General features: G+C 44.5%; 1 protein-coding gene across 3 annotated transcripts in view; it reads right to left on the bottom strand.

Annotated features, from left to right (window-relative positions):
- ERN1 (endoplasmic reticulum to nucleus signaling 1) overlaps window positions 1–16,103 on the bottom strand; it is a 76,410-nt gene extending 60,307 nt beyond the window's left edge. Inside the window, exon 1 of one of the 3 annotated variants that reach the window (XM_044389131.3) lies at window positions 15,997–16,103. In XM_044389131.3, coding sequence (XP_044245066.2) covers window positions 15,997–16,044 — 48 coding nt within the window. In that variant the 5' untranslated portion in view covers window positions 16,045–16,103. The other 2 variants (XM_048225511.2, XM_048225506.2) reach the window with 2 other exon arrangements.
- Between the last annotated feature and the right edge of the window lie 5,560 nt (window positions 16,104–21,663).

Here is a 21,663-nt window from a genome sequence, read left to right as displayed (position 1 = left end):
GTATTTATGACCTGATTGCCACCTAAGCTTGCCAGATGTTGCCAAGCTTTATAATAGGAGTTAAACACCATGAAACGTGCCTCTATAGTTGAGATAGATCTCTGGCCAGTCTACCCTCCCCCAGACAGAATCCCCACTGTTTCAAGTACGTTTGAGGATTATCTATTTCCCTACTGGCCCAGTGCACCCCACCCCATTCTTCTGTCCAATTAGCTGGAGAGTCACTGAAGCCCATATGGCTCCATACAACACAGATCAAACAGCAGGGACTGTTATGGCTTCTGGGATAGGCCATTTTAGAGATGAAAAAGAGAGGAAGTTAAGGCCCAGAGAGGTGGAGTGACTTGCCCAAGGCACCAGAGACGGTTAACTGTAGACATAGGACTGGAACCAAGGTCTCCGCCTCTCCGTCTGGTCCTTTGCTCACTATACCACACTATAATTTCACTACTTTAAATCATGGTTCTCTGACAACCATAAGCCTAAATTACTTCAGGCCTGGAGCTCCCCTTTGAACTTTGCTGGGGCAGATGAAGATCAGCAAGCATCCTGCTCTGATATGGGGGCAGGAGCTTTGGGATGAGACCAAATGTAATTTGTGGATTCTACACAGACACCCGATATACCAAAAGGCATTGCAAATTATACAGGGTGGGTCTTTAAAAAATGTTCTGGACAAAAATTCCTGCGATCCCACTGTAGATCTAAGTGGGTGGGAATAAGACCAGAAAAAGTTGAAGGTCACGGCCTTGGCCACCATAAAAAATTCCTGCAATACGATTTATCCAGCCCAGTTCCAATTGTTTAAAAAAAAAAATGCCCTTTGATGGCAATGATGACGACGATCATACAGTAGTCACTGCCAAATCCTTAGATGAAGCGAGTCACTCTTTTAATGCCAGTGCCAAGGAAACACACACACTGATGAGCACAGGACAACTCCTTTGAACAGCGAGAACCATTTTCACGACCAAACGTACACTGATGAGCCCCAAGTAGTAAGCCGTGACTGCTGCACTTAGCAGGCATAAGAGGCTCACAAAAAAGGGAAGGAAACGCAGATCTGAAATACTGACTTTTTCGTGTGAAAAAAAAATCTGATGCCATCAGATTTCCATAATTTCAGCCTAGGTTTCTATGTTCTAGGCTCCTCCTCTAGGCAAATGTACACAACCCCATGCAATTCTCACAAATGTGGACAGGGCTAGGAACGCAAAAGAGACTGCTTGGAAGACTGTGTTGGCCCAACCAAGTCTACCGAGAGCTGAAAAACCAGAGCGAAGCAAGAGAACCGGACTGAATGGAACAAGGCTGCTTTCTCCAGCTTACTGAGTGGTGGGCAGAGAACAGAAGCAGCAGAGCACTACCGACGGGGAGGTACCAAGCCTTTGGGGTCAAGGGAGAAGCCCTTCCAGACACCAAGGAGGCCACAACTCCCTCCTGAAAAAGGAACGATGACCATCCGGAGCAGGGATGGGAGGAGGGAGCCACTCTGCTGCCAACAGCCTACGTTTTCCCAGGAGCCTCTCTTCCTAAAGTCACCATGCTGGTCAGGCTTCTGCCTTGTCTGGAGGTCATCCAATCTTACTGCCGATTTCTCTGGGTCAGAAAAGTGGCTTATGAGGGCATCTGCATCGTGGGGCAAGGTGGCAAAGCTCCCAAATCTGTTTTTTCTTTTGAAAACTGAGGAAGAGCAACATCTCTTTAATGCTAAGAAAGCAAAATAAATGTCAAGAATGTCAAAGACAAAAGTTATGTAAATACTAGGGAAGATCATTTTATTAAAGAAATTGGTGGTAGCCAAAGATACCATCAGAAAGTAAACACACTCAAAAACCTCATTATCTACTCTGTCTCAAAGCTCAACTGCTCCCTATTTACCCTCATGGGTCAACAGCAAGTACACAGGAGCTGGTGCTGACAATCTGAATAAGAAAAGGTTAAAATAGGTTTGGTTGGTGGTGTTTAAGCAGGAAGGAGAATATTAATTGCTGAAGAGATTTTCACCAAACGGTACATTTCAAGTTCAGAGACTGTATTTGAATTATCTGGAAACTCACTCATGTAGTACCCCCCCCCCCCCGCCGCCATTCTCTGATGATGCTTGATAATTCAACTTCCATGCAGTGCCTGGCAGTGTGGCTGCTAGAAGGGCAGACTCTGCAGCCAGACCATCCCCAGGCAGCTCTCTGTGCCTCGGTTTTCTCACCCGGAAATGGGGACGGTAATATCTACTTCAAAGGGCTATTGGGAGGTTTAAATGAGTCAGTATACGTAAAGTTCTTAGAACAGTGCTTAGTATATAGTGAGCACCGTATGAGTGCCAGTTATTATGACAACTAATCAAGAACTACGTAAGGCAATAGGATCTAATCATTAACTGATCTATTCCTGCCCTGGTGGAGTTTATAGTCTAATAAGGCACCACAGTAATCAAATAATCACACAAACAATGACAAACTGCAGTGAGTGCTGTGAAAAGGACATATGGGGAACCACGAGAGCCTAGGAGAAGCTGCTCTGGTCTCATGATGGGAGTGCACAGGATCACAGTGCCAAAGGTTTTCCTGAAGGACTGACATTTGAATTAAGATCTATGGGAAGAGAGGGAAGGAAGGGAAGAATTGCCTGGGCAGAGAGAACAGCCTATGCAAAGGTCCTGAGACTAAAGATAATTTATTGTGTTTGAAGACCTGTTGTCCCATGCTGCTGGAGAAAGCAGAGGGGGGAATGGGCCAACGTAGGGCTGGGGACGCAGATAGAAGCCCAAGTGTGCATGCACGCAGAGTGGGCCACAAAATCAGAACCTTCCTCACACGCTTGTTACCCCTGCAGCTTACAGAATGAACAGGAAGGTGTACTATTCTGATTGGTGTAAAGCACATGTAGAGGGGAAAACAACCCTCCCTTAAGGTGAAATATCCGATATACCAAACGCAGACAATCTGTGTTCACACCCCAGGTGAGTCTTTTCTGGTGTTTTAACTTACACTAATGTCAGACTAATGTTTCTTAGCTGGTTTACAGCTGAGTATGAGCATTATACACCAAAACTTTATGGGCAGGTTTAGTAACTCACTGTTGTGGTGAAATATGGCTACAGAACAAATCCCAGTACAAGGGCTCTTGCTTTCCAAGACCCCTCACCTGAGGGACCTCTCTGATCAGCCACCATAAGTGGAATCAGAAAGCTCCCTCTGAAGTTCTCTTTTTAAACTTCTGGGGTGCTCCATCTCCCCAGTACCTGCTATCAGTGCCGGGAACATTCCTGTCCTGCAGGCAGAAATCTCGGGGGTACTAACCTTATAAAATGAGGTAAGTCACCGGATCACAGTCCCACATTACTCAAGAAGGTTGGCAAGGGTATGAAGTATTTATCAATCTCTTCCAGGCACTCCCTATTTCACACTTCTTCCTGTTGGCTGACTCTTCCATGCCCAATTTCCTTGCTGGTTCACTCATTTCAACCCCACCCCCAGGCTGGACTCTCTTTTATCCGACAGATATACAGGAAGAGGGGTCCTGTCCTACATAAGGCACTGGAGGTCCAAGGCCTATAAAACTCCTCCTTCAAGTAGTTTACTGTCTGGCAGAGTAATAGTACAATGCGAGGGAAAAGATGGCGTTCCACATCCACGCCTTGAAGCAATTCCCTAAGATTCTGAACCCATACTTCTCTGCTCAGGCCTTCTTCTCACTCTGTGGCCTGGCCTGCGTTCTAATTCCAAAGCCCATTAATCATGCTTTCAAAACTCCAAGGTAAAAAACCCTGAGGATACATGAGGATATCCCCATGAGCCTGGCCCGTGCTCAACATATGCTTCTGGATAAATGAAGCTGAAAGGAAAGGAGATGGGGCATGGGGGTATGAGCTGGGATTTGGGCTCTGGGCAAGTCACTGAATCTCTCTGGGTATCAGTTTCCGATTCTACAAAGTAAGACAACTGGGTTGAATCTGCCTGTTAGCTCAGAAATGTGATGATCCATGGTTTACCAGGCCCTCGTCCTCACTCTGGTTTTGCTGCAGATTCTTCCAGCCCCAACCAATCAAAACATGCCCAAAACCCATAAGATTTTGAGAGAGTTTAAAAGTCTTGATGCCTTTAAGCAGAGTTGCTCCCAATCCTGGTCTTTCAACATCCCACAGTCTCTGCTTATCATGAAATATTTCAATGTTGGAAATTAGTAATAATCTGATTCACTTAAGGTTCAGGGTGGAGAAAAGAAATACCATAGAAATCAACTAATGTTATGTAGGAGGAAGTGGGTGACTCCCATGTGCACATTCTTGCTCTAGATACTAAAACCAACCACCTCCTAAACTAAAAGGGAGATCTCAGTCTTCTCCAAACCGCAAATCAGATAAGTGACTGAACTTTACCCAGGCACCAAAAGCTCTGAAGATTTCCAAGTACTGAACTAACAGATCAAGAGGACTTGGGATTGGTTTTTGAAGCAACTGTGGTTTGGTTCCCAGTCAGCTGAGTGCCAGAACTACAGATAAACTTGTTCTTAATCTCTATGCGTAAAGGAAACCGTTTTCTGCTTTGCAAAACCAGACCACAGCAAGTGGAAAATGAACCCTAACAACTATAGGATAAGGTCACTGGATTGTTCAGAGAGAGGTGGTGCCTTTGAAGTCAGAGATTCCCCGAACCTGACTTTACATCTTTCTTGCAGAATTTGAATTTATCTGGAGAGCTTATAGATACTTCTACAATGGAAAAAAAAAAACAATTTAATTTTGTTTGTAAAGAAAAATATACACACCACATGTATATTTGGGAGCAGAGCCCTCACAAAAATCAAAGAATTGCTGGCTCTGTTCCCTGAATAGTGGGGGATTCTGAGATTTCCTTGATAGAATTTTAAACTTTCTCTTGTTACGTTGTCATTAAAAATTGGCAACAGTTACACTCAATACCTCATATTTGCCCAGTATTTTCAAACATACATGAGTTGTCAATACCAGTCCTTCAGGAGATGAGAAACAAACTAGAGTACAAACCCATATATTAACCCCAACACTGTGTGCTGTGATGTCACTCAGAGTAGGGGAAGGGCTCTTGTCTAGGAGAGGACAGTGGTCAGGGAAGGCCCGATGCTTTGGCTGCGCCTTACAGGACAGGTGAGCGACACCGGATGAAATCACTGCCCGCTGTTGTGGCAACTCCCAGGCCCTCATCTCCCTTGCTCTGCTCTAAGTTTTCTTTCTTTCCATAGAACTGTATCACTTTTTTACAAATATGTTTATGTATTTATCATGCTATTGTGGCTTGACTCTCTCCACCAAGTAGAAGTTTTCATGAGGACACATGTCTTTGTTGTGTTCATTAATGCACCCCAAGCACCTCAAACAGTGCTTGGTATATAACATATACCCAATAAAAAGGGTGAATGAATGAATGAACAGATGGAGTCCACCACATTCGGTTGGTAGGGAAGCTGGGAGGCCCAGAGCAGCCTTCCCATCCTCGACCACCCAGGTTAAGACTGGATGTAAAGCTGTACAGTGTGTGTGTGGCCGGGGAACTAGTCATTTTAGCCTAAATGGTGTTCCTAATTTGGGAAGACTTTTAGGAATAGGCCGGCCTAGATTTTCTGGTTTCATGCCTTATTTTATGGATGAGGAAACAGGGAGGAAATAACTCATTTGTCTAAAGTCTCCTTGCTGGCTAGCACCCAACCCCTCACCTCCCACCTCCCGCTCACCGAAAAAAATACATGTGTATTGTAGGGGTCAAACATACATGAAAACAGAAGACTGTGCCTATAAATTACATTTCAGAGCAGCTAAAATGACAAACCACCTATCTGTTTACTTGAGGAGTACAGAACTGGGATTTGCTTTCAGCATGAAGTTTGGTCAGGAAACATGGCGCCTGTCCTGAAGTTTATCCAACTCTGTCAGGTCAGATGCCCAGCCCCATGCAGAGGCTGTCATCAAAGAGTGAGTCTACTGACATCTGTCACCAACGTTCCAGCAGGGCTTTAGATTTGGTCAAGCCTAGTCAATGTAACAGAAGCGAGTTCCCCTTGTTTCTAAACCACCCATTTGGATTCCTAGGGTAACAACCAAGGCTAATCCAGTTGCTGAGACAACGGGCTGGCCAGCTCCCGAGTGCGTTCTACAGTCAGGCCCTTCAACTGTGCACCTGCTGCAAAATCACTGTGGGCTGATGAATAATCCGGATATTCAGTCCTCCCAGGAGAAGGGGAAGGCAAGCATTACAAACCGTACCCTTCCACAATTGGCTTCCAACCCACATTCTCACCCTGATAAGAAAGTTCCTTTTTGTTTATATGCTTCATTCTTGTACTTTATCGAACCTACTCCTTTCACACATTTCTTCCACACCCACTCCCCTTAGCTGCTTCACTATGCCTCCAGCAGGCTCTTTTAACTCAGAGAAGGGGGGCTTCTGGGTGGCTCAGCTGGTGAAGTGTCTGCCTTCAGTTCAGGTCATGATCCCTGGGATGGAGCCCTGTGTCAGGCTCCCAGCTCCACAGGGAGTCTGCTTCTCCCTCTCCCTCTGCTTGTGCTCTCTCTCTCGTGAATAAATAAAATCTTAAAAAATACAAAGCCAGTTTATAAGTTAAAGCTGATTTCTTAAAAAGCAATTTCAGTAGTTAGTACTCACTGTCTGGAATTCCTTGTTCTTTAAAAGTTGGGCACTACAATACATTAAAAAAAGCACAGTGCTAACTGGTTCATTACTAGTTCTGCCACTAACTAGCAGAAGGTATCAATCCCAATTTCTCTACAAAATGAGCCAAACCTGTCTCCAGTGTGGTCTAGCTCTGTGTGATGTGACTGGGCACTGGGAGACGCATTTGTTCTGTCCGTGACTAAGGTACAGGAATGACCTGACAGCACATTAGAATCATCTGGGGCTTGGGAAAAAAAAAAAATTTTTTTTTTTTTTTTAAATAAATGGAGCTGGGTTCCATTCCTAGAAATTCTGATTTCAGTCACCTTGGGTGGTGCCTCAACAGAGGGTTTTTAAAGAGCTCCCCAGGTGACTCTAGGTGACTAATTCAGCCAGGGCTGAAAGACACTGCCTCAAGTAACAAATCCCTATTTGCAGCTGTGGTCCTCTAGACAGGTGTTTCTCTCACTCCTAGAGGCCCTTCAGGAGTGACAGGCTGTTTACTTTAAGAGAAAAGAGATCTGATTCAGTTTGGTCAACAAACTCCTATGACCCAACTGTGATCAATGACAATATCTAGGGATTCTGACAGCACCGTTTGTTCAGAAAATGTATGAAAAAATTTGGTTTCCATGACAAACACTTCTGCAGCCTAGACAAACAATTATTCCCTCATCTGAAATAGGAGGAGGGGAATAACCCACTGGAGAAAGGGGTGGTTTTGAATTATAATTATAAATTAGTCTACTAACCAGGGAAATCATGTTTAATACATAAGAGGACAACCCTAGATCAAGGTTCATTTTTTAACAATGAAACATCATGCTGAGTGAAAAATGAAACTGACTCGGAATAATCACAAACCATTTATCTCGAAGCGTTTGGCAATGGAAAAACTAATCTCATTACTGATGTGAGGAGCCCATCAAGAGGGTCCCCTACACTATGGTTCATGCCCACCTAACCAAGTATCCTGGAAACCCCTCTCACTCTGTAGAAATATTATTGATGAGATCCCATTAAAGGATACAGCAACATCTTCCTCCCCCCTGCTCCCCCTTAAGAAATCCACAACCCACATCCCTGATGATAAAACAGCTCCTTGTTTTACTGGTCTTAAAGAGCTTCAAAAAGGAATATTCAATCATTATCTGCTGAGTGCTCACTACAGTGGGTATGGCCAACTCACCATGCTAAATGCCACAGAGAACACAGTAAGCAAGACAGGGTCTCTTCCTTCTAGGGCAAACCAGCAAGAGAAGTGACAGCGCTCCCCCCACCCCCCAGGGAACCTTCTTGGTGGCCTCCTCTCTCCCTCACTCTCCCGAGACCCACCTAAGCTAACCTTCGTCCCTCCACTGTGGTCCAAGGGCCAAGGCCATGCTCTCTCCTGTCACCAGAGACCCACTTCCCGGTGCTGGAACTGCTGGGCGGTAGGGGCCTCCGCAAAGGTTAATATCCCAGGCTCAGCCTGATGATTAGAGGGTTCTGGCTTTTCAGGATTCCATACCAAAGACTGGCTGCACCTCTGGTTAAAGGCTTCTAAGACATGAACTTTCAGTTTTGCTATTTCAGAAACATTTCTGGGCAAGATCATACTGAAAAACATGCACCTGCTTGGATATTATTAGACCTAAGCAAAGAAATGAGCTTCAACTATGACCTGGTTTTAAGGGCCTCTGAATCTCCACTCTATCCACGATCACTGGACTTGGCTCCAGAGTTGAAAATGGGAGTCTCAGGTGAAGGCAGTGTTTCCACCTCAAAGCTGCATCTTTCTACTGCTGGAACACAGGGTAAGGGGCCATGACTTTCGTGGGAGGAACAAGAGTGTTATCTGTGCATGTTCCTGAAGTTTCCAAGAAAGTCTACTTTCTTCTCTCCACAGTCCTTTTCTAGAGCCAATCTCTCCTCGCAACATGGCCGCTGGCCTGCTCAGGGTGTGACTGGGTTAAACTGACGGGTTCTAACCAACCCACCAGGACATAAGCACTGTACGAGCTGCTCTTCAAAGGGAAGCAGGAGGATTAGAACCAAATTTCAGTTCCGCCACTGAAGCATGACCTCGGACAGGTCACCAGTCCTCTCTGGCCTCAGCTTCCTCATCTGTCTGCTCTGGGGAACACAGCAGAACATCTATTGTTCAACTTGGGAGGGGAGGGCATGGCACGTGTCCCAAATATCACCCTCCAAGGTTCTAATGCGCTCCCACTGTTATGGATCGATGTGCATCGTCCTATTACTTATTTGGGATGGGGAGAACCCTGAGACTCATTGGGCTAGATCAACAAGACTCCTTCTACCCTGACTCTAGTGATCTTGGGAGGCTATCCATTTATTCGTATATGCTCCCACTGCTCACAATATTTCTGGAGTTTTTTTGAAAATCCCCTTCAAAGAATATGCTTTTGAATCCCCTAAGTGATAGAAAGTGTTTAGTTGGTTTTTAAAAACAACCAAAAATCAAATCTAAGTGTCCTCAATAAATTATGCAATCAAGCTGAGTAACAGTTTTGATCAAAATTTCAGTGTGAACCATGTAGAAGTTATATTCTAGCAAACACCGGAAGCAATTGAGAAAGGTTTTACATTGTGTAAGTATCATTGGCTTAAGAGTAAATATTTGCTTTTTTTAGGGTTCCTGAATTATTAAATGGGTTAAATTCCTAGATGAAATACTGAAAAGTTAAAAAAAAAAAAAAAACTGTTAACTGATTTATATGACATGAACCCTGACCCCTGAAGGGGTGATTATTTGGAAAGACACAACATTCTTTTGGATGAGTAAGTTTAGGTATGTTTGTGGAAAAGACAAAACATCACCAAAGATATTACTCCATCGTCAAGTGACTCTTTCCAGGAAAAACAGCTATATGGACAAGTTATAGGTTTTAAGTACTACAGCCTCCACAAAGGACAGTCAGTGCACCAACTCTTGATTTATTAACAGCCTTAAGGCAAAAATTTAAATGGCTTCATGACAAACTATAGAAAGAATCTTGTCTGCAGAAGGTCGGCTACCCTCAAAACCAAACTCGCAGAATTGTCCCGAGGTATTTCAGGGTGTTGATGGGAGCCACATCTGCTAGAAAGCTGGTCTGAAACCACTGCAGACCAAAGGACTCTGCAAACAAGTTACTTATCAGAATAAAACAACATTTCTCAGCAGCTTTTAGGTACATAAGGTGTTGTCAAGATATTGCTGCATTATTTACATCTTCAAAAATAAACAACATCGAAACATACCATTTTCACTTAACCTAAAATCCACACTACTAAATGAAAACAGGTTACTTTAAAATGGTTGCTATAAAACCAACTTAAATGTTAGTTTTGTGCTTTTTAAAACATCCAGTATTGCCTGGAGGCTGGGGAAGAGGGCAAGAGTAAATAAGATTAGCAAATTCTGGTTATGAGAATTTATTCCTAGGAAATAATTAGGCAGTTAAGATACGCTTAGCAACAAGATGGTTTATCACATTGTTGTTTTTGTTTTTAAAAAAGATTTTATTTATTTGAGAGAGAGAGAGAATGAGCAGGGGGAGGAGCAGAGGGAGAAGCAGACTCCCCACTGAGCTGGGAGCTGATGCAGGGTTCGATCCTAGGACCCTGAGATTATGACCTGAGCCAAAGTCAGACACGTAACGACTGAGCCACCCAGGCACCCCATCATATTGTTTATAGTAATGAAAATTAAAACAGCCTCAATATCTAAATGGCTGAATGGCCAAATTATGGTATATCCAAAAAAACCCAAAAAAACCCAAAACAAACAATTATATGCATTCAGAGAAGTAGTATGTGACAGTAAGAATAATGTTGTAGAATTAAATTTATTGACACAGAAAGATCTAGGATATATTCCAGTTTAGGGAAGAAAAATACATACACAAGTATGTGCACAGAAAAAAATGTCTGGAAGGATATATATCAAGACATTAGATCAGCCATGAGGGAAATGCAGATCAGAGTCATAATGAGTTACCAACTTCATACCCACCAGGCTGACTACAGTCAAAAAGACAGAGACTACTGAGTGTTGGTGAGGATGTGGAGAAGTTAGAGCCCTCCTACATTGCAAGTGGGAATGTCAATTAGCACAGGTGCTTTGGAAAATCATTTAGCCAGTTCCTTAAAAGGTTAAACATACTTACCATGTGACCCAGAAATCTCACACCTAGATATATACCCAAGAAAAATGAAAATACATGGCCATTCAAAAATCTGTACACAAATGTTCGTAGCAGCACTATTCGTAATAGCCAAAAAGGGGAAACCACCCAAATGTCCATCAACTTAAGAATGGATACACAAAATGTGGTATATCTATATAACAGAATATTATTCAGCAATAAAAAAGAACAAAACATCAATACAACATGGATGAAACTTGAAAACATTATGCTAAGTGAAAGAAGCCAGTTACGAAAGACCATACACAGTATGATTCTATTTCTATGAAATGTCTAAGGCAAATCTATAGATATAAAAAGTAGGTTCCTGTTGTCCAGATCCCCTGGGAGGTGAGTGGGAAATGGGAAGTGACAGCTAATGGGTATGGAGTTTCTTTTGGGGATGATGAAAATATTACAAAATTGACTGTGGTGATGTTTGCACAGTTCTGTGAATATACTAAAAATCACTGAATTATACAATTTAAACGGGGGAACTATAGGATATGTGAATTACAGGTCAATAAAGCTCTTAAAAATGTTAAGAGAGATAATGTTTGGATAGTAGGATTACAGATTCGTTGTTTTAATTTCGACTTATCTATGCTTTTTAACATTTCTACAAAAATATGATTACTTTGAGGGATTTTTAAAAATCTTCCCATGTTATCATAAAGAAAGCACCAAACACACAGAAGATTTGAAGAAAGGGAAATACACCTTTCCTTATAATAGTAGGAAAATTGGAAACAACCCATATGACCCCAGTAGGGTGGCCACTTGGCAGAAGCATGGTTTATTACCGTATCAATCCTGGTCAGTATGACCCCGTCTCCAACCTCAGGCTGGGCACCGAAGGCTCAAATGCTTTTGGCATGGATGATGGTTTACTAAGGTGCTGGTCAAAGTGACAAATTAATAACATACTCAGAAATTTCCTAACAGTTATAGAAAACTTCTATTAAGCTAAACAGAAGTATAGAACACATATTTTAATGCTGCTGTATTTGCTGTGTGTTTGTACATGAACAAAGATCATATGATAATCAGAAGTGATGTAGAGGGGTTCCTGGCTGGCTCAGTCAATGGAGCATGTGACTCTTAATCTCAGGGTCGTGAGTTCAAGCCCCACACTGGGCACACAGCTTACAATAAAAAAAAAAAAAAAAAAAAGATGTAGAGACTAAAAATAACTTAAAATTTAAAAAAAAAAGAATGCAAACAGGGAGCTTATGATTACTTTTAAAAGTTCTACTTTTCCGGGGCGCCTGGGTAGCGCAGTCGTTAAAGCGTCTGCCTTCGGCTGGCTCAGGGCGTGATCCTGGCGATCCGGGATCGAGTCCCACATCAGGCTCCTCCGCTGGGAGCCTGCTTCTTCCTCTCCCACTCCCCCTGCTGTGTTCCCTCTCTCGCTGGCTGTCTCTCTGTCACATAAATAAATAAAATCTTTAAAAAAAAAAAAAAAAAAAAAAAGTTCTACTTTTCCTAGTCCGTATCTTGTCTGTTGCACTCACTTACAAATCACGAAGAATGTGTTGCTCTGAGGCAAGGAAGTCTGAAACCAAACAGGGGATATAGGTGAAGATAAAGATAGGAGAAAAACAAAAAAACAAAAAAACCCAACGCCTGGGAAATACAGCCAACCAGCATGTTTATTATTCACAAACTATGATTCACTGTCCCTATTTTTTTAAGCCAGCATCACACTCTAATCATATTGCTAGGTTACAGGCCCCTAGTTATTTGTGCATAATAAAAACTGAATCCATTAAAATGATACATTACATTTTTCTCACCTATATCATCTCTTTAGGGAGAACATTTGATCATTATAAAACATAGACAATATTGAACCTAAAGATTACTTTGGCTCCCCAAACCAGAGAGGTTTCCAGTGAAAATGAAATCATTATCCAAAGATTCCTCAACCTGAAAAATGGAATCAAAATCTGAAGCAGGCAAAGAACTCTCTTCCCCAGGACCATGCAGGTGGCACTCCTCTGTCCAGACAAGAACTGACCTTTACATAGCTCACTGGTTTTACATTCAGGAACATGGTCTGTTGAACACTCTCAAGAGGAACAATCATACGCATTTTCTCTTGTGCTTGGAGAAGCTAAACTACTGTGGAAAGCCTAACGGGCAGGCAGGTTAATGAAACAAAACACACACACGTGAACAACCACAGTCCAATTTCATGATCAGCAGCCCTGATATGAGCTTAATGAAACATTCTCCTCATGGCCTCAGTATAAATACTTGATATCGCCTAGTGGGATCATTCGTGCAGGTGGTAACTATCAGAGCAAATGATAGGCAAGGACATTTCTAGTTAAGTCTCATGTCTCAGATGGTATCCTCAGAGTGTTTTTGTACACACACACGGTCCTCAGTTCTCGGTGACATTGTTTATTCTCCTCTAAAACCAAAACACTAGCTGAATAAAAGAAATCATAGATATTATAGCTGAAGAAAGCATTTTGCCTCACATGCTACAGATCTCTTTGGTACTTGACAGGAGTGGCACATAAACACCATTAAATGAGGACTACAGGACAGTGATGATGTAACACAAACCAACACTGGGTGCAAGATCCAGGCCCAGGAAGGAGGGAAAACACTCACTGAATAAGCACAATTTGGATTAGCAAGAGACAGCCTGAAGTTAGTAACACCGATGTTATTGCAGTTTGGATATGATAGCTTAGAGTCTCAGCCTAGGATGAGTCAATGTCTGGCTCAATTAGACACACACTCTTGAAAGAAACGCACAGTATTGCTTCCAACGCACCAGTTATTTCATCAATCAGAAAGAAACAGTACTGGGGCACCTGGCTGGCTCAGTCAGAGAAGCATGCGACTCTAGATCTCGGGGTCATGAGTGCGAGCTCCACACTGGGTGTAGAGATTACTTAAAATAAATTTAAAACTTAAAAAAAAGAGCATTGAAAAATATTATTTGTGGAGGCATAGTATAACATTAAAAAAAATAATGACAGTAAAAAACATGGGGGGGTTACATTTATTACCTATGATACACAAGGTGCCTTCACATGTGCTAGTAATCCTCACTTCACATATCAGGAAACAGTCTCCCTAAAAAGTAAAATAACTTGCTGAGAGCAGAGCAAGCAAGTGCCCAGTTTGAACTCAGGTTTGTTCAATTTTATACCCAATATGTTTTGCAGTACGTCACTGTTGCCTGCCCAGTTTAACTGCAAACTCAACAATGGGTTCCATTTAGAATTTAAAGTAATAATTCTACGATTAGGGATCAAAATATTTACTGGTAGATAATTCTGGGAGTGAAATTCTGACATTTTACTTACAAAGCAGTTACACTAAAATGTAACTTTTTGATAAGGGTCTGGAATATTTTCTGGAATATTTTACCATGAACTTTGAGAAGTTTGGATTTCTAAATACAATTTAGAAATATTTACACAAACTGAAACTGTAGTCCCAACTAAATAGTTAGTTTTGGCTCTAAGTTACTCAGTAACTAAAATACTAGAATCCCGTGAAAGAACAGCCAATGGAAAGATGTGGCAAAGAAAACCATATATGCTTAGGCCCTGATATGAAATGATCGATTTCCGTATCATTTGTTTGGTCATTCTGTTTATACTCTTATTTATGAACAGATGTCGACCAACAGTTAACCAATCCAAGGTGAAGTGTTCAAGTTCAAAATGTGACCCTGGTTGTGAAAGTGGATTTTCTTTTTTAAATAGAAGAAAAACTTGTGCCACTTGGGTGGCTCAGTCTGTTAAGCGGTTGGGCTCATGTTATGATCCCAGGGTCCTGGGATCAAAACCCACTGGGGCTCCCTGCTCAGCCGGGAGTCTGTTTCTCCCTCTGCCCCCTTCTCCCACCACTTGTGTTCTCGCTCTCTCTCAAATAAAATCTTTAAAAAAAAACAAAAACAAAAACACAAACCACTTACAAGTTCTATCATGAAATGTGTACAAATTTTCCTCAAAAAAAATCCCCAAATTTGAAAAAAGTGATCTTATATTTTACTTCATCTATTTCCAAATTCTTGTTACTCCAAGAGCACAGACTATTATTTACCAAAAGTGCATAATCTCCGAAGACTTCACCCTGTGGTACTCAGGTACACACATGTCAATTCTCCACCTGGACAGCTGGTACACGATATACCATATTAAAAGGTACGCAGTGGAAGTCATTAAACAAGAACCTGAACCAATGTACCATACCCACATCCTGGACAATGCGGTTTGTTTTTTTTAAACCCACTAATTTAGGGGTTTTTTAAAAATTTTTTTTGTTTTTTTTTTTTTTAACTAGAAGGAAAAAAGCCAAATCTGTCCACAAAATGTCCTCCCCAGCTACGGGGCCCAAATCCACAGCCTAAGTAAAGGCCTTAAATAGTTAAATAAATGTAATCCAGGCGCTTCTCTCCAGGAAAAGACGAAAAGACGTTCCAGACAGCTCCACAGTGCTTTCACGTGAGGAGACAGGCTTTCATTTAAAGTTTTGAAGCGGCTTCACCGCTGTCCCTCATGGGATCTTAAAAAGAGAGTGTAAATCCCACAGTTTAACTTGCTTAACGAAGTCCTGGTGCACAAAGCGAAGCCTCCTGCCTCTGAATACTTAGAAACCTGCAAGGCAGGTAAGCAGCATCAAACTCGCAGGTAAAAAATGCTTACCTGCTCCCAGGTGCATTCGTTTCCCAAAGTTCTCACATTTTTAAAAGTTCAACCAAGCATTATAAACGCAAGACATTCCCTCCCCCTCGATTATAGGGCCCCTTCCATCCTTGCCCCGCTGCCACCGCCAGGCAGAGCCGGCGCCCACCTGTGGGAAGGGTCCGGCAGGTGAGGCGGCCTCCCAAGCGCCCGCGGCCTCCGAGAGGCCCTAAGGTGCCGCCGGGCGACGTAAAGTTGTGCGGGAGCGCACGGGGCCCCAGGAGACGCTGCCCGTGACAGCGGCGCTGGCCCGCGAGGCCCCTCGGGTGGCGTGCGGCTCGGCCCGGCCGACCGCGGCCGCCACTGAGGCCGGCCCGGAGGTGCTCGCTCCCCGCCCGGCGCCGTCTCCTACGCCCTGCCCGAGCCTCTGCCACCGGGCCGCCACCGCCGCCACGCTCCGGGCTCGGACCCCAGTCCGCCCCGCGCTGTCCCCCACCCCACGCTCCCCCGGTCACTCACCCCGGGGCCGGGCAGCAGCAGCGCCAGCAGCAGCAGCCGGGCCGGCATGGCGAGGACTCGGGCCTGGCTCCCGGCCCGGCCGGCCGGCTCCGGGGGGCGGTGCGGGCGGGCGGGCGGGCTGAGGACGGGGCGGGGGCGCAGCGACTACAGCGCCGCGGCTGCCGGACTTCAGCGGACGCAGAGCTGACTAGGCGGTAGCGGCACCCCCATGCCCAGCCCTATAAGCGCCGGGTGCCGGCGCTTCTTCCGGTCGGGGAGGGACCGGGGGCGGGGCCGACCTAGGGGCGGCCCCGAAACTGGGCGGGGGCTAGGCCCGAAGGCGGAGCCGGGGGCGGGGCTGTGCTGGAGGGGCGGGGCCAGGGCGGTGCTGGCCTCCTGCTGGCCGGGCGTCACGCGGCCGCCGCTCCTGGGGAGGACCAGGCCTGAGTGTCCGGCGTCCAGGGGCGCTGAGCAAGTGAGGCGGAAACTTTGCCGAGGGCTGAGGGAGGCCAGCAATCCCGCCCCGCGGGTGCACCCTTTCCCCAGGCCGTCCCACCAACCCTGCCGAGAGACCTGCCGCGTAAGACTAGGTCAGGGGAAAGGCCAGGAGACAGGCGGTGCCGGTTGTCCAGAGCCCCCGCTTCGTCTTTCCGTCGTGGTGGAATCCTGGGCGACCTCCGGAGCCAGGGTCAGCAGCGGGCAGGGATTCCAGCAAACACCACACTTCTGCCATGCTCACAAGTCCACAGTTCTAGGGTCCTCCAGCTGTTTCTCAGCTAGCCCCAAGTCCCATTCTTCCCTTTGCCCTCAGGAATTCCCCTCAAATCACGTCCAACAACCATCTCTTCCCTTTGGGACAAACTACAGCCAAGTCATTCTCCAAAAATTATAAGCAAAGAAGGAAACCATTTCGGCGGCTTGCGTTGTGTGTTTATGTGGCATTTAGTAGATGTGACTTCGTGGAGCTGGAGATGACATGTGTCACAACTCATTGGAGGGAGTGGGTGTGTTGAGGACTCATACAAGATCTATTTGAGGATTATGGACTATTAACCTGAATTTAAAAGTCTGGCACCCATTTGGTCACTGGGTCCCATGCTGCTCTCCACTTGGATGGAAGTGGAGAGAGAAGACATATTGTTTGTAACGAGATTAACTAAGATTCAAATCATAATATTTACATATCCTTGGAGAAAAAGAAAAAGGGGATAGCAACTTCTCTAATTTTTCCTGACTTGCTCACATGACAGCCTAAGATTTTTCACGGTTTGGGGGAAAGGAGTAGGCAATGTGAAAGAAAACAGCAAAGAAGTAGCAGGGGACTGACCAAATATCTGGTCTGTGTGCACAGTGGATCAATCCTATTCGAGTATGAAACAGACGCTGATTGGAAGCCCAAATCCCATAGAGTTCCCTATTCCCAGCCCCCAATGTCTGGAACAAAGTCAAGGGGCTAATCTCTACCACTGCTGAAGAATCTAACACCAATTTTTAAGAGCGGGATGAATTTTGGCAACTGCGAAAGTGGTAGACACATTTTGAAAGGTGTTATCTGCACGTTTCAATGTAAAGAGGTTTGGGATTGACAGAGATGTGTGGAAGCAGAGGCTCCGTCACTCCGAGGCCGGGTAGCCAGGTGTCCAGGGAGGAACCTACAACACAGAAACGGGGAGGAGCTTTTTAATGATTACCTGTCCAGCCTGCAAGCTGACGACAGGATCTGCGCGACCACATGTTTGAGTTAAAAGAGGAGGTCAACTAGAAAATGCGGCTTTCACATCCCTTCTCTGGTGCTTTTTCTCAAACAGAGTAAGTCGAGGAGGGGAACTTTCTGTGCTGGAACTCTGGCAGCCCTTGGACAATTCAAAATGTCACTGTGACCCTGTAAGCACAGTAGATGAAACACAAAGGGGAATCTGACTCATCTGACTCATAAATCAGCTTTAAAGATCCAATGAAGAAAAAAAAATCTGTTCCAAGGAGTCTAGGCCAGGTAGGTATATTTTGTATCTTGTACTCAGTTAGACCAAATCCCCAGGCCTTAACTGCTCTATTACAGGTTCTCAGAATTTCTTATGCACCAGTTAGATTGTTCTTACACTTAATCAGTTCCCATGTTTTATGCACTTCTCCACTTGATCGGCAACTCCTATGATAAACTTGGTTTTATTTATGGCAGCATTGCCCATAAGGTTGCTCCATAGTTAAGTACTGTTTTAACAGCTTTTTGCTTATGACAAACCAAAAGCTGGCATCACTGATAAATAGAAGCAGCAATGGAAGTATTTTTGTAGGGTGCCTTTGAAGTGGACCTGCCCCTTGGGCAGTAAGTGACCTTTCTGGAAGTTGCATTAAATTGCATGCACTAAACAAGGCAAAGGTCATGGTCTTTGTGTGAAGATAAGCCCTCTTTTTTTCACCAAGGCAAGAAAAACATGTGTATCAGATTTTTCAAGGACTGCAGCAGGACCCGAATATGTCTGAGGAGCTGGGGGTTGGGAGAAAGTGAGTTCACAAAATCTTATTTTCACTTCTCTCTAAACCAGTGGTTCCCAAACTTGGAGAACGTTTAAAAAAACAGGTTTCCAACAACTTTTTGTGCCCTTGTCCCCCACTGACTCAGCATCTCCAGGGGTGGACCCCAGAGCCTGTGTGGTTTCCAGTTTCCGCAGGTGACTGAGGGCAGCCAAGATCCTGGGCTGCAGTGCTCTCAGAATGTCCGGTGTTAATTCCTGTGGCCGCTAATCCCTTTAGTTTATTTTAGCAAATGTCGCCCCCTGGTGGGATAAATTATGACTCAGACTAAAGAGTTTGTGCCTCTTCATTTCTGTTTAAAATCCTTCAAAATTTCATTTAAAAATTATCATGAGGCTGGTTTACAGATAGCTATTTACTGAGAGGGTAGCTGCCTTTAAATTTAAAAATTTAAATATTTTAAATTTAAATTTTTTTAAATTTAAAATCAATTTAATTAACATACACTGTATTATTAGTTTCAGAGGTAGAATTCAGTGATTCATCAGTTGCATATAACACCCAGTGCTCATTACATCAAGTGCCCTCCTTAATGCCCATCACCCAGTTACCCCATCCCCCCACCCACCTCCCCTCTAGCAACCCTCGGTATGTTCCCTAGAATTAAGAGTCCCTTACGGTTTGTCTCCCTCTCTGATTTCGTCTTATTTTTCCTTCCCTTCCCCTATGTTCATCTGTTTTCTCAAATTCCGAATATGAGTGAAATCATATGATATCTTCTTTCTCTCGAAGGAATCTTGAAAGGAAAGGAAGCTGATAAAACCAAAAAGAGAGGCCATGGTTGACAGTTCCAGGACCATCTCAAAGGAACAGTGTCTTTATCAGAATAAGTCGACTGGCTTTTTTTGTGATCTCTGTGCTGTTGCTGCTGCTTCCAAACGGACTTGACCTTCCAGCACATGCCGGGTAGTTACGGGATAAGTAAAATAATGAGGCGAGCGTCTCTGGTAGCAAGTGAAATTTTTATCTCCTTCATGTCCTACCGTTTAAGGGAAATTTAAGAAAAGCCGTTGTCACTCTGAGCGGTGTGTTTAGGTAAACAGAACTTTGGCTCTTCCTGTTCCAGGATGACCGGATTTGAAAGGACTGTGACGCTCTGAAGAACTCTTTACCACAGAATCCAACCTACTTCACACTTTCTTGTATCGCAAAGGGGAGTGTTTCTCATCATCGCAGTTAAGAGTTACTGGCTGTTTGTTATTGTTTGGGAATGTGCAAGTACACGCTTTATGGAATCGGCTCACATTACCTGCTCAGCAGTTCCAGAAGTAGGTGTTTTTCGCCCCGTTTTACAAATGACACATTGAAATGTTGAAAGGTTAACAGTCTGGTGGGGGTACCCGTAGCTAACAAGAGGCACAACCTGGATCAGGACCTGGCTACGTACATGACGTCAGAGTATGTCTGGTTAACCCCAGATGCTATGACAGACTCCCCCACTAGCTCCTTGTTATTTTTGTTTCTCCCCACAGCATGATGACAAGGCGCCATTATGTGACCTGTAAACATAGTTAGGAGCCCAGCTTGGCATTTCCCTGAAGTACTGAGAGCAACCAGAAATTTGTACAAATGTGTGGGAATGAGGGGCATTGCCTCCAATAACGTGTAAACCTCCTGGTCTCATCTGAGGGTTGTGCAAAAGAATGTGAGTAATAGAGAAGCCATCTGGGAGAGGAGTGAACTTCCTCCTGGGAGTTCGGCCCGGTGAGATAATTCAGTCTAATCCTGACTGATTATTTGTTCACTTGCCTATGAGCTGCCATATTTCACACCCAGTTGTTCCAAGTCTATATGCCACCATGCGGAAGTGTTCATGGTGTCACCGTTTACCAGGTATGAACATTCTCTAAGAGCCAACGCAGCACCAGTGTGAAAATGGCTGTCCTCTCAAAATGCCTCCACTTCCTCACTGGCCAGTCCCTCCTACTCTCCTGGGGTTTGGCTAATTTCCACAGAACTCTCTGGAAACTTCCTTCAGGCAGCTCATAAACATTCTTCCTCTTGTGAAATCCCAGTGGCCATGCTTCATCTAGTTTTTCCTGGGCCTCTCTTCAGATGTGTTAATAGTTCTTCTTTCTGAACTTTCCCTCTCTGGGTATTACCATTTTCTGGCTCTTTTCCCTTCTTCCAGACTGTGTTTCTCACAGCTTAATATGTAGACATTACCTACTCTCTCTCCTTTCTCCCTAGAACTCATTCACAGACATAACCGGATTTCAGAGCAGAAGCAACCTTAGTTATTATCTAGTCAGCTTCCTTTTGCAGATGACTTCATCTCTGACTTCTCCACGGATGATGACTACTCATTCATTCATTCAACAAATATTGCCAAGGGCTTCTGAGTACAAAGGATGGGTGCCATGAGGGAATACGACAGAGTTTGCAGGTTGGCAAAAGTGTTAGGACATGCACCGGAATAAGCACCATGCAAGGCCAACTGTGAAAAGTTCGAGAAGGCAGGAGTAAACTCAGAAACAGAACTATGGTGTTCAAAAGAGAGATGGATCAGGTGGAAGGAAGGGAGTGGGATGGATAGAGCAGGACTGGGGGGGGGGGCGGCGTTCATAGAAGAAGTGGTTTCTGCACTGGGTTTTTTCAGATTTGGCAGGGCCAGAACAAAGGCGTGAGGAAGGGATGACCCTGTGTGGCTTCATGGAAGCCTGAGCTGACTCCTCAGTGAGCCCTCGCTTGGCTTCCACACGGGGGAGCAGTGGTAGATGAGGTGGGGAAGGCAGCCAGGATGGGCTGGTGGGGAGTAAATAAATAAAAATTAGAAATTAAATAAGTAAACCAAAATTAAAAATAAAAGGAGCTGTTTTTTCTCCTTTGAATCTAGACTGGTTCTGTGACTGGTCTTGACCAGAAGTGACATTCAGGGACTTAGCAGCCCAGGTTTAAGAGGCCTGGCAGCTTCCATTTCCTTCTTCTTAGAATCTTCACTTTGAGGATATTCCTTCTTGGAACCTGGTTGCTCTGCTGGGAGAAGCTCAAGCCACACGCAGGCCACATGGAGGAGAATGGAGTTGCTCTAACTAACAGCTCCAGCTGAGCTCCCAGCGGCCAGCCAGCCCCAGCTGTCAGCCATCTGGGTGAGCCACCTTGGATGCTCCAGCCCAGTCAAGCCCCTAGGTGTCCTCAGCGGACACGGCATGG

The sequence above is a fragment of the Ursus arctos genome, unplaced genomic scaffold (genome assembly GCF_023065955.2).
Source record: "Ursus arctos isolate Adak ecotype North America unplaced genomic scaffold, UrsArc2.0 scaffold_24, whole genome shotgun sequence".
Classification (NCBI taxonomy): Eukaryota; Metazoa; Chordata; class Mammalia; order Carnivora; family Ursidae; genus Ursus; species Ursus arctos.
Note: the sequence above shows the minus strand (reverse complement) of the source record. Positions and strands in the feature narration are given on the sequence as shown.